At 47.6% G+C, this 13,146-nt stretch overlaps 1 protein-coding gene across 9 annotated transcripts in view; it reads right to left on the bottom strand.

The window, feature by feature from the left end:
• NF1 (neurofibromin 1) overlaps positions 1–13,146 on the bottom strand; it is a 3,279,657-nt gene that overhangs the window by 1,949,362 nt on the left and 1,317,149 nt on the right. For all 9 annotated transcript variants that reach the window (XM_069614617.1, XM_069614618.1, XM_069614621.1 and 6 more), the window contains exon 20: positions 3,932–4,372. In XM_069614617.1, the coding sequence (XP_069470718.1) occupies positions 3,932–4,372 (441 nt within the window). The remainder of the gene's footprint in view (positions 1–3,931; positions 4,373–13,146) is intronic.

The following is a 13,146-nucleotide window of genomic DNA, read 5'->3' as shown; positions in this document are numbered from 1 at the left end:
GGTCACAATAAGCAAGCTGCTCTAAGTCCTGCTGCGGGGAGGAGGCTTGTGTGGTGTCTGTGCAGGCTCTCTTGTTGGGGGGGGGGGGGGTTGGGAAAGTGCAGACCCACCTTGAGTAGTAGCTGGCCCACTATGTGGGGCATCATGAAGGTTTACTAAGACCTTGGGGTGGTCATCAAAGAAATTAGCTAGGGAAGACATTCGTCTCATGACCATCAATCATCTCTGCTGACCATTGAAATGAACTTGGGATTAGTGGGGGGCAGATGGAGTGGGTCAGTTGATTCTGGTGCAGGAGTTTTTTTTTTAATGTCTCAAAGCCCCAGAAATGGTGTCCTCTCCCTGGGTTATAGTTCCCAAACTAGTCATTTTCCTGTGTTCTTCAACGTCTGACTCTTCAATAGCGTGACTGGGACATGTTTAAAGGAGCTCACTCGTTTCTTAGCTCTGTCTAGTTTTCGCAGGGGCCTTCGATGCGACTTTCGACTATCGTGTTTTGGCATGCGTGGGAGCCGTCGACGCATCTTTCGATGCTCAGTCGTCAGCATGTGAGGACTTGATTTTGGACATAGCATCAGAACCGGACCTGCCTGTCGTTTTCCGGGGCCGTCGTGAGGCAACTGCAAGCGTGATGGGCCAGAGGACAGGGTACCTGTCAGACCTCTTGTGATGCTGGAAATGCATCGGAGGGACAGGGCCTCCGTATTCTTGTCCTTTTCTGCTTTTTATCGTGTGTTCTGTTGCGTTTTCAGCGCAGGAGTTCATGTGGGACTCCTGGCGGTGCAGCTCTCCCTTTTGGTTTGGTGTACAGACCCATGGGATACCCTTTGGCACCCATGGGTGGGGGTACAACCCTGTGCCCCTAGTGTATGTTTTTGGGCACCTGTGTGTGGCCCACAGAGCAGGATATGGGCTGGTGGCAGTTCCATGCGGAATGTCCTCCATTTTGGGATACCCAGGCCCTGCCATTGGAATCAGTTGATTCCTGATAGGAAACAAGATGGCCCCTGTGGCCTGTTGCTTTCTATTGCCTATCACCTTGTTTTCCTAAAGTCCTGGGAAGCCTTGACTCTCCCCCTTCCCCCTGACCGGCTGTTGGGTCGAAGTTCCATATATGGTGGTGTTGTGAAGTCCAGGCCAGACTGGCTTGAGCCTTCGCAGTGACTGTATGTTGTGGGTACACCCTGTGGATGGGACCTGGGTGAATGGAGTGTGTGATGAATATGCATTCTGTGTTGTGGTTGTCTAGTATCTGGTGTTTGACAATGACAGACAGCCCTGCCCAAAACTGGTATGAATGCAGTGTGGAGTGTTGAATGGCTGGGTACTTGTCCCAATACGCATAACTTGTTGCGAGTGTCTGGAGAGGAGTGAATGGCCTGAATGCACTATGCACGTGATTGGATGCCTGCCTGCTTGAATGCCCTTCTGACTGATTGGTTGCCTGAGTGTGACCCAGCAGAATGAATGGGAGATCAACTAGTATATCTGGGGGCCTCTCACTGCTAGAATTTGTGTTCAGAAGCTGAAGAGTGACTGGAGTGAAACTGAAGCTTAACCTTGAAGCCCTGCTGGAAGAGAAGAATTGCTGTTGCTCTCCTTCACAATCTAAAAGCTGCGGTGTCTCCAAGAACTGACCCAGAGAGGGCCTGGTAAGGCGCCCTCTTCCCAAGCTACGAGGGACCATTGTGCACCAGCTGATCTTTGCCAAAGCTCCCTGGTAGACAGACCTACGACAGGCTGCCGACCGGAGACCGGAACTGCCGCGGAATCCCAAAGAGAAGCGCCCGGACTGTTGTCCGCCACTGTCGATGACCACCGTCGCCAACTGGAGCCGCCGTGCTCCAGTTTGCCTAAGAACTTAATTTGAGCCAAGGACGCTCTCGTCTGCATCGCCGCCCACTTTATCCCGCTGGAGAAGGCCCAACTGTTGACGCGCCGAGGAGCATCCGCCGGTGGGTTTCCCACCGCCTAAAGACCACAGAGACGCAGACGACTCGACGCCCCTGCTGGGCCACAGTTCTTCAACATCTCTTTGCGGTCCAGAACTACCGTCACTGAGGTGCCCCGCACGCCTCTTCCTTGCAGGACGCCAACGCTCCGTCGTCGACGAGCACCGCTAGGAACGAAGCTGCCACTTCACCGCCGTAGTTCACCCTGTTCTCCCGTCAGACGTTTGACGACTCGTGACTCCTGCCTTAAAGGGCGGGCACTCAAGAACGGTCACCGATTCCCTGACGACGAACGCTACAATTCCAGGTACATTGGGGCTGTAGACTATTGTAGAGGGAAATAAGACCCGTAGAACAATATATGGACCGGGCTTGTGATACATCTTTGCTTTACAGGTTGCCCAGGTGTGGGGGATCTCCACACAAAATTGTGCCTAGTTGGTAAAGGCCAGTATTCTACCAATTGTTCAACCATCTTGCTTTCCTTCCCCTCTCTACTGCTGGTTTCCTCTTTATTGGTCTGTGTGGCATTTTGACAGTATCGTTGATGCACTTTAATGAGATCCGATAATCTTGGTACCACTTTAGAAATGTATATATTTACCATTATTGATTTTCTGAGCACAAAGTGAGTTATTGTGATAGTGTACATAACTTTGAATATTAATTATATAAAGACTTTTAACAAATACAGTGTGTGGACATTCCTTTGTGGGGGCTTGGGGACTTCACTGTACTTAAGAACCAGCCTGCATCACCTCCTGAGAAGCTAGGCCTTCATTGCTCATCCATTGCTACCACAATAGAGAATCTTGGCTGGGGTCCTCTGTGCATCTCCTCTACCATATAGAGAGCGGAAGTACAGACCCTCCCTCCAGTCTTTACACCTCTCCCATGACACTGTGGCCTTCCGGGCGACGCGGAGATCGACTTTCGGCCATATGAGGTGTGTTTTGTGTGGTGTGCTTTGGTCGTGCTAGAGCCGCCGGGTGTCGTCCCCGTAGCAAAGCCGTCGCCTGCCTGTTGGTGTCAGGGGCTTGCACGCGGGCATCCGAAGGATCCCGCTCGCCCTCAACGTATTTTGTGCTTGAACAGCTTGCACAATTTGCATTGTCATTTGTTATGATCTCTTGGGAGACAAAGCTTGCACACCAGGTGCAAGTCTTTCCAAGGACATTTACGGTTACAGGATTGGCAAAACTTAAAAGGTGTATTTCTATATTGTGTATGGGGAAGGCAGCCTGGTGAAATAAGTGGGTAAAGAAGGGAATATGCATTGTCAGAGAGACTAAAGAATGAAACCACTACCTACTGTGAGGGCTGAGGCCCATTGAGGCCTTCCGAGGCCGTATGAAAGGTTTGTCGAGATGAGTTGGTGTGATCGTAGACGAAGCAGTTCGTCCTCAATGCTGTTGCCAACGATCTTGCGGAAGAACGGCTAACAAAGGACAGAAAGAGTATACTAAATGAAATAGTTTTAGAACTAAAGGCGATAGCGGGAGAAAATAATCTGAGGGACTTCGACGCGTGAAGCACCATGGGTACAGTAGAAGTCACTAGGGATAGTATTACTGGCACGCTCTGTCGACGTCCCTTTTCGAGTTTCGAAAACAACTGTAATACTCTGCAGCTTCCAGTAGATGTTGGCCTACGTATAGCATGTGATCTAAGCAGATTCCACAAGCCTCATAATTATATACACACACACTGCAGGTTCCAAGTTTCTCTTGAGGGCCACAGGCATAATTATCCGTAGTGGCACACTTTGTAGGCTTTAATTAAATCTTGTTTAGGAATGTGGCTCTGGAAATGGAGCACATAGTAGGTAAATCTCAAAGCTTTGACAATGACATAACAATTGCATTAAGTGGCTTTAAAATGAACTAATTCCAAACAAAACTGCCAACACCACTTTCCAGGATTTCCATAATAAACTTGGAAAGTTTAACACAAATATATTCAAGTGAAACATAATTTACCTGCCCTTGAGAATCAAAGAATTTGCTGATATTGTTCTTCATTTTGTTAAACAGCATTGGATAAAGTGCCGGACTCAGTTCCAAGCCCACCAAGTCTTTAATGTTAGTCCGAATCTGAACTCCCACCTTCTCATGATTGCAAACCATGAGTGAGAGTAATCGGTCTAAAAATTTGCTAGCAGGTGTCTCTATATTTCCCTCGGTGGACACCATAGAAATCATGGATCCTTTCCGTTCGTTCACTGGACCCATAGGTGGGCTATATGTCACAAGTCCTGTATTGCAACGATGCTGTAGACAAACTCCTCCAAGGGCACACAAAAAACCAGTCATGTTGATCCATTCCTGTAGTGAGTCCATATCGGTCAAGTCCATTGAGCCACCTCCGCTGACGTGAGACATTCGCCTCTTCACAAGAGCCTTATGAAGGTTATCGCCAACCTGAGGATTACAATAAAGAAATCAGTACTAAACTTAAATCACTGATGAGACAATTAAACAATGGCAACCAACAACTTTACACAAGTACAATGTTAGTATACTTCAAAGAATGGACCGAATCCAGGTTCGCCATGCTCATACTGGAATGGTTGGCATATTAGCCAATAGCTAGTAGTCATACGACCAGGTGTACTCCCATTTCTAAACTCTCATTAAAACCATTGTAAAGCTTGTCCCAATAAAGAAAGGGAAATACACCCTGCTCCCAAATGTGATCCAAGCAGTAGCTAGGCATTATGTCCTACTTATTCTAGCAAGCTCTCCACAATTGAACACCTCAGCCATAATTCTTTTTCAAAACCAATGCTCATTACATTTTGCAATTTTCAAAAGGAGAACACAGGAATTACAGAGCTTAAGGGTATAGACTAAGAGAATAAAACAGCAGTTGGGAGCCTCCGTTGATGCTCTCCATTAGTATAACACCACCAAGGGGCAGGGTCTTTTGAAAGGATGTTAGTCCTCTACAGAGATTTTCCCCCCACCGCGGTTCAGAGAGCCCCTTTCAATTGTAAAAGCCAGAATACAGGCAGCACTTCTACTTGTAGGCATTCACCTAGTCGGTCAGGGATTAGAAACTTGCTGTCATCCCAGAGCTAACCCACCATGCATAAGTCCCCCTAATACCAGGATTGGAAATTGAGAGGCTCAGCGATCAGGGGTCTCAGCTGGGGGCCCAGATATAGCTAAATGGTAGAGGGCCATGATGTGAACCTATGCCATTCATTTGAGGATTTGTAACCTATACTAAGTGCCTTGGGTAAATGCAGAATGAGTATGTGTGAGAGACAAATAGTACTTTCCTACTTCATGCATGCATTTATTTTCATTTATTTCTTGAGGATGCTGGTACATTGAAAAGAAACATCGAAATAAGCAATAGACAATCTACAAATGCAATAGACAATCAGCAGGGCAACGTCGAGTCAAATGGTGTACAATGTAAGGTGTCAGATGTTACTGGATTATAGGGTATGATGGTGGGAGAGTAACAGACAGTGGACAGGACAGAAAGTAGACTCAGAAGTCTCTGATGCAGAGAGGACTATGCTTTACAGTATGAAATGGGACATATCACTGCAGGAGAGTACAATTAAGCTCCCAATCCAAAACCTATCGTCATGGGAATGCAGTGTGTAAGGCCGAGTTTTACAGATGACGGTTCAGCCCTTATAAACCCCTTGCCCTGATTAATGGCATAAAAGAAATGACAAATCAAATACACGTTGGCAGTTGTCATATTTATAATGACCGGATAATATGTGTATTGAACTTATTTTGTATATATTTTAGAATGGTTTAGCTAAAATGTTTTTCCTAAAGTAGTTCCTAAAAAATAAAATGTATTAATTTAATAAAAGATGTGCTCACCTGTATTCCAAAATAAATGTACAACCTTTTTATAAAAATTATAGAGCAGACACCAGAAAGGACTGGTTAAGTACATGTTAGAATGTTTAATTGTGGCTGAGGGCAGAAAGGTCAAGGAAGAATAATGTGGGAGTAGTAAGAGGGTGCACCTTGGAGGATGAAGATGTACAACTTGAATGAGAGGACGGAAGTAGAGTTTAGATCATCATAGGGGAAGAGCAGCGCTGCCCAGTGTCTTAGCACTAGATGGACAGTTGTGCGTTTTGGCATATGAAGACACTGCAAAACACTTGGCAAAGAAAATATTGTGATTTCACCTTCACTCCTAAGGAGAATGAGAAGTAATTCTCTGCTTGAAAGGGTCTGTTCAATGTAGGAGCAACTACACCTCACACAAATGAGTTTCAAGACTTCATTCGTCCTGCCCTCTCAGGACCGTGTGCCATCCTCTGGGGTGCAAAGAACCACTCATGAGTCAACTCCTGCCGCTCATCACCCCCTTCAGCAAGCCTTCACGGTCAAGTAGCTGTCAGGTTTGAGGTGATCTACATGGAGATGCTTCAAGTCAAGCAGTGGCTCCCCTTCACCATAGACATATGAGAACAATGGGAAGATCTCTATCAGTCCTCCAGTCTCAAGGCACTTCATTAAAAAGGCACTAATCCTCAAGGAACTTTGCAAGCGTGATGTCATTACAGAGCAGGGCAGGTAGTTTGAGGGCATGGCGTGCTACAGGGCGCATAGATGTACATCTAGGTGCCTGTCAAGGCACTTGATAAAAAAGCATAAACAAAAGGGGCAAAGTGGCAGTTTCAACTGCTTCAAGATACCAAAAGCAACGTCCAACTCGGAGGCTGCACCCAAATTTGACATACTACTATACCAACTTTGAACTTCTATTATTGGACTTAGTTTCTATAATCGTACTGTAGCGATTAAGGCTTTTCAAGTTGCTCTTGGGCAAGATGGGGATAACTTGGAGAACCTGCTGGCAAAGACCAGTTCAGGCAAAGCATTCTCCTTTTGATGACTTCATAGCATATCGTGAGCACCTGCTGCGAGTTGCAGCTGAACGTAGCATTTTAAAAATAGTCCATAACACCCATTTCTATTTTCCTGTTAATCACTAGAGTGTCAATATACAGCAATACACACGATTACTAGAGCTGCAGATCTGCCACAGTACCGCATTATTAGACTCTCACCAGTAGTTTTTCTGCAGTCTGATCTATTTTAGAGTTACATTCCAAGCATTGTATACCATCTGGTACTTGGTCCATAGTACTTAACATGGTTTTTGAAGGTGGCCAGCAGGGGGCGCAGTTATGTGCCTACTAATCTGCGTCGCTCCCCTCCAGCAGGGCATACACGGGCGAAGAGCCCCTCCCCCCCAGTTAGCCCCTATAGTGCTGCTTTGCCGCCCTCCCCCCCTACCCAGCTAAGACCAAGGAGAATGCAAGGGTGAAGATACAGGCAGGGAGACCACCGGAATCCCATAGAAACACAGCTGAGATCCTGAGGCGTAAAAAGCACAATCTCCGATTCACCTTGCGGCTCCAAATGATATCTATGCAAGCCTGCAGCTGCTAAAAGGCCCAATAACAGTGAACCGGCCAGGAAAGCTCAAGCACCTCGGAGGAGCTCCCACAGTACACCCATCGCCGCTCCCCCATTAGTGACAACTGATATTCGGCAATCAGCGAGGGTACAGCACACCGCGATGGAAAGCACAAGTGGCTGGGGAGAGTAATATAGCCCCTGGTCCGCTGTGGTTTTCAAGATTGGAGACCCCAGGGTGGGGTCCGGGTTTAACGCATGCCCTCGCGTACAAAGGGCACAGTTGCCAGAGAGTTGCGGGAGATAAAATGGAAACACCCAGAGATCCGCGACCTTAGATGTCCACTACGGCAGAGAGGACTCCTCCCCACCATCTATACATGCTGCAGCACACCCCAGGCGGGCAACACCTATGTTTCGCCCCCGGGGACTGGACAGAGCCAAGAAGTGGGACAGGGGGCGCTCCAATAGGAAACAGGAGGTAATATCAGTGAACCACGAGACGGTGAAGCAGCATCGCCACCGGGTGTGGACCTTGCCTAGAGAGCAGGGAAGGGACCCAGGACTGCTGAAGAGGCCCCTGTAGGGCCCCCACATCACCCGTAGCACCTGGGGGGGGTCAATCAACCCAAATAGTGCTTGAAACCGAGTGCCCCTGAAAGGTCCAGAACACTTCAACCCACATCAGCAGAACGCAGGCCCGTGGGTTGGGCAGGGAACACCCGGTCTAAGGTGTGCAGACCGCCCTCTGCGGCCCGGGGGGGGGGGGAGGTGATAACTCTGGTCTAGGCATCTGGTTTTTGGGGTCCCCAGAGCGGGGGAGATGTGGTGCTCCCAAGCCTACATAACTCACCCAAACAGAGCTCACAAGACAGAGCAGACCTGGGAGAGGGCAGGATCCTGTTGCCCCCCCAGACCGGTTAGCGATCAGTTGCCTGTGAAGCAGACCTACCAACAGATTCAGGAGCTGGGTACACCCACTCAAGAAATTCAAGTTTAACCAACAGCTGAGCAGTTGGCCCCTGTGGACACAGCCATGGCAGACGATGTTATGTCAATGGGGGATTATGGCAGCAATCTTGGAAGAACTGTAGATGTCCTTGAAAAATTGATGAGTTTGAGAACTGGGAGCGGCGAAACAACCTCAGTTTCTTTGAATTGCCTGAAAAATAAGGAGAGACAACGAGACATCGTCCAGGCAATCAATGAAGTCATCAAAAAACTTTTCAACTATGAAAACACCACTGAACCCACCCTTGTTAGCGGCCAAAGAGCGGGTGGAGGAACGTACCGACGAGGCTCCATTACCACCAGAAGAAAACAAAAATTCCAGAAAGGGCCAGGGCGATGGGTCCAATAGAACGTAGAACAGAGAGAATCCCGGGTCACCATTTACCAGAACTTATCCTCATTCACTCTGTCCAGACGACGCCTCTGTGCCCCCTTAACGAAATGGCTCAGCATGAAAGGCGCCCACTATAGATGGGTATTTCCCTTCTCCCTGAACTTTGAGCTCAAAGGATATATTTACAACTTGATAACGGAAGATGACATTGGCAGGGTGTTACGAGAACTAATGGGAGAGTCACCACAGAAGGATGCCCCCATGGAGGTGGGGGGAGATACAAGGAAAGAACCCAAAGACTGAGAGTCCCAATGACAGGCGACGAATAAGGGGATACCGCAAATTCAAGAAGTTAAATCCAGCAACCCCAGCACAAGCTTGAAGGGGGTATCGAGGGTCCTTTAAGTGCCACCAGAGAATATCCATCCCCTGCGCACAGTTGTTTGAGGAACAAAAAATTTACAGCAGTAAGGGGCGATGACCGATGCCAGGAACTCTCAGCCAGCGGGTGCGGGAGGCTTGACACCAGAGGTGAGGACGAAGACACCCAAGACAGTTATCCAAATGTAGATGCAGGGGCCTGGGGGGTGGGGGGGTGTCAATGGAACGCCATTAAGTCAATAATTTTGCCTGGTGAAGCTGGGAAGTCCGATGGTCGGGACCAATGGTGGTGTACATCTCACCAGAGGCTCAGATACAACCAAAAGGGGGTGGGAGAGGAAGGTCTAGTTTTACTGTTCTGATTGGGGGGGCAATGCGAGTTCAATAATATTCTTAAGTGTGACGCAACTAAGGAGGATAACAAAACACCAGGATAAGCAAGGGAAGGAGACAACCCGGGCCTGTACTCAGGGAACCACGGAGACAGCAATGCAATTTGGTGGTAAAATGCATCCCAAATGGCTGATCTAAACACTGAGATATCATTAGGCTCACCGAACGTGAGAGGTCTGAATTCCCCATTGAAAAGATACTTAACAATCCGAGAATTCAATCACCCAAAGCTTGACGTTATGTTCTTGCAAGAGACCCACTGGAGAAGGGGGCGAGGGGTAACCAGCCATGAAAGCAAGGGCAATTGAAAAAATATTCCACGCCTCGTGCGAAACCAAAAAGTGAGGGGTAGCGGTGGTCATAGCAAACAAGTTGGGCTTTACAGAGATCTCCACCCTTCGAGATCCAGAGGGACGCTACATATTGGTCAAAGGGTGGATAAAAGGACAAAAAGTGTCCTTCACCTCAGTCTACTGCCCAAATGAGGGACAGGCCCAGCACTGGGACAATGTAAAAGGGAAGATCCAAACATTTGTGGAGGGTTTTTTGCTCATAGGAGGGGACGTTAGTATGGTCCTGGATCCGGCAACGGATAGGAAGGGGAACCTCGTCAATGGGAACCTATGCTCAGCAAAAGATGGCTTGTCACTTTGCTCAAATTTATAACGAACTGGGGGTGGTAGAGGCTCTGGCCCAAGATGGTAAAGCCGTCCCATCATATACATTCCACTCAAAGGTCCATGACACCTATTCAAGGATAGACTATGTCCTCTTAGATTCCGACCCGACTCATAGGGTAGCGAAAATCAACTATAAAACCTGTTTACTGGTCGGATCAGGACTTCGTCAGAGTAGAATTGGGAAATTGGTCTTCAGAGCAGAGAAAGGGGAGCTTGATGTGCAATGTTCTTCTGTTGAAAGATAAGGAGGTGGCCCAGGGCTTGTTGAAGTCAATAGAAGAGTTCTTCCAGTTCAACGATAATGTAGAGGTGGGGTAACAGTCTGGGAGGCATTTAAAGCCACAATAAGAGGGGAATTAATCCGAATGGGGGCTAAAAAGAAGAGAGAAAGAGGAGCTGGATCTGAGGAGTAAAATAGATGCGTTAAAACCCAAGGGTACGCTCAAAACCCAAATCACCCCTAATAAACTGGCAAAAGTATAGAGCACAGCTTAGGGATCTACTCCTGCATCAGACAGAGTGGAAGCTTGCGTTCCTCAAGCAAAAATATACGGAGAAGGGTAAGCTTGCGGATAAAATACTAGCCTGGAAATTGCGCACCCAGAGAAATACCAAGAGTAGGGTCAATACGCCAAGCAGGCTCAGAAAGGGTATATAGAGACTAAAACATAGCAGAGGAGTTCCGCCAATACTACGTGAGCCTTTATACGACTGAACACAAGTGGGATAGAGTCCAGATAGACAAATTCCTAGATGCCCCACATTCCGCCTGAAAAAGCAGCACTACTAGACACCCCCCATTCACGGCCGACGAAATAATCACATTGATCATGAAAATAAATCTGAAACCGCTCCAGGGGAAGACTGCATCTATGTTGGTTTTTTCAAAACATACCGCTCGACTTTAGCAACCTTCCTGGTTATACTTTTTAACCAGGCAATGGAAACAGGTGTCCTGCCTGACTCACTAATGGGGGCACTGATAGTAGTCATTCCAAGGGAAGGCAGGGACCTGACAATGCCAGTCATACAGACCGATCTCCCTGCTAAACGCAGATGCAAAGATCTTTGCAAAGTTTTTGGACATCAGACTGGTCCTCACTAGTCCATGGCGACAATTCACTGAATGCACCTGACTCAAGAGCAGAACCTAGATGGTTGCCTGGTGTCCATCGACTAAGAAAAAGCTTTTGACAGGGTGGAGTGGGGGTACATGAGGAAGGTACTTGAGAAAATGGGGATCGGCCCCAATTTTCACAGATGGATTTCGGCTCTATAAAGGGACCCGACTACCAAGATCCTTGTTAATGGCACAATGTATCAGTCCTTTCACTTAACCAGGGGAACAAGACAGGGCTGCCCTTTTTCCCCACTTCTATATGCCCTCACCATGGAACATCTCGCAATAGTGATTAGGAACAACTCAGACATTAGAGGGATAAGGTGTGGTGAAGTGAAATTTAAACTGTCACTGTTTGCAGATGACATTCTATGTTACCTCACTGATGCACAACATTCTCTCCCAAGAATACTAGACCAAACTACCACCTCTGGGGCCTTCTGGGGCCTAGAAATCAACAACACAAAGTCTAATGTAATGCCACTACAGCTAGAGCACACCCCCAGGTTAGCTCAAGGAACGCTGAGAGGGATGAGACTTATAAATAACCTACTTGGGAATATGTTTCCCCCGAGACCTGACCCGCCTGATTGAAGTTAACTTCACCCCAGCTCTAACTAAACTGAGTGCAGACCTTACAAGCTGGGCCCCCCTGACTAGTTCATGGTATGGCAGGATGACTTCCATTAAAATATCGGTCCTCCCACACCCGTTATATTTATTCACATCAATCCTCACGCGCCTCCCAGACCTCTTTTTTGAGAAACTTAATTCCATGATCTCCCTTTTTATATGGCAAGGTAAGACCCAGAGTCAAAAGAACCACACTGACCCTCCCCAGAGACTTTGGAGGCTTTGCCCTGCCTGGCGACCTCTTATACTAAAAGGCAGCAAAACTGCGTATATTACTAGAACACACAAGGGATGACAAACACATTCTGGTCCTACATAGAGGATATGTATTCCTACCCTAAGAAAGTGGGAGACCCGTTTTGGTCCCTTATCGGGACTGTAGCAGTGAGAATTAGGAAACATCCAGTGCTGGGAGTAATATGGTCACTATGGAAGAACAATGGACAAAATAAATCCCTCTCCTCCTGGCCATCCCTCCCCCCTCCCGAGTTCATTATGGGGTCCCCTGATAGATCTAGTTAAAAGGGGATTTAAAGGGGCACAAATGTGGTCTTATAGAGGCAGGGCAACTCTTCCTGGAGGGTCGGTTTAAGGAAAAAGAGAGTGAGGGAGATGCTGGGGGAGGAGGGGATTTCAGCGTTTGACTATTTACAGCCAAAAGGCCTTTGCACAGACCCTAGGATCCTACCTAAATCAACCACTAAAAGTCTTTGAACAAATTATTAACAAAGCCACCTTCAGGAAAGGGATCGTATCCAAGATGTACAAAGTTTTGGTTACCGCAAACTTGGAAGGGAGAAAAAACTAAGCAATTTAGGCCGAGGAGACGTGGTAACAAGTATATCAGATCATGTTTCATGGGAATCTTTTTTCTGCGACAATGGAACATAACTTTTAAAATGTTACAAGGCTGGCATTTAACCCTCCAGAAAATGTCAAAAATGTTCGCCGGAGTGTCTGCCATATGCCCCAGGGAAAGTGGTAAGCCAAGGACATTCTATCACATGTGGTGGTCTTGTCCGAAACTTCAGGTATACTTGGCGGAGGGCCTTAGTTGGATGAAAGATGTGGTAGGCAAAGCCTTGTCCCTGCACCCCTGCAAATGCTACTGGGGGTGCCAGAAAGAGAGGGAGGGGAAAGCCGGTTACCAAGAGTATGGGAGAAAATGCTAAGAGTGACAAGGGTAGCAATAGCGCAAAGATGGAAAAGCAGCTCCACCCCCTCAAAAGCAGAT

Source organism: Ambystoma mexicanum, chromosome 9, assembly GCF_040938575.1.
Source record: "Ambystoma mexicanum isolate Mex_15411 chromosome 9, UKY_AmexF1_1, whole genome shotgun sequence".
Classification (NCBI taxonomy): Eukaryota; Metazoa; Chordata; class Amphibia; order Caudata; family Ambystomatidae; genus Ambystoma; species Ambystoma mexicanum.
This window is presented reverse-complemented; position numbering and strand designations above follow the sequence as displayed.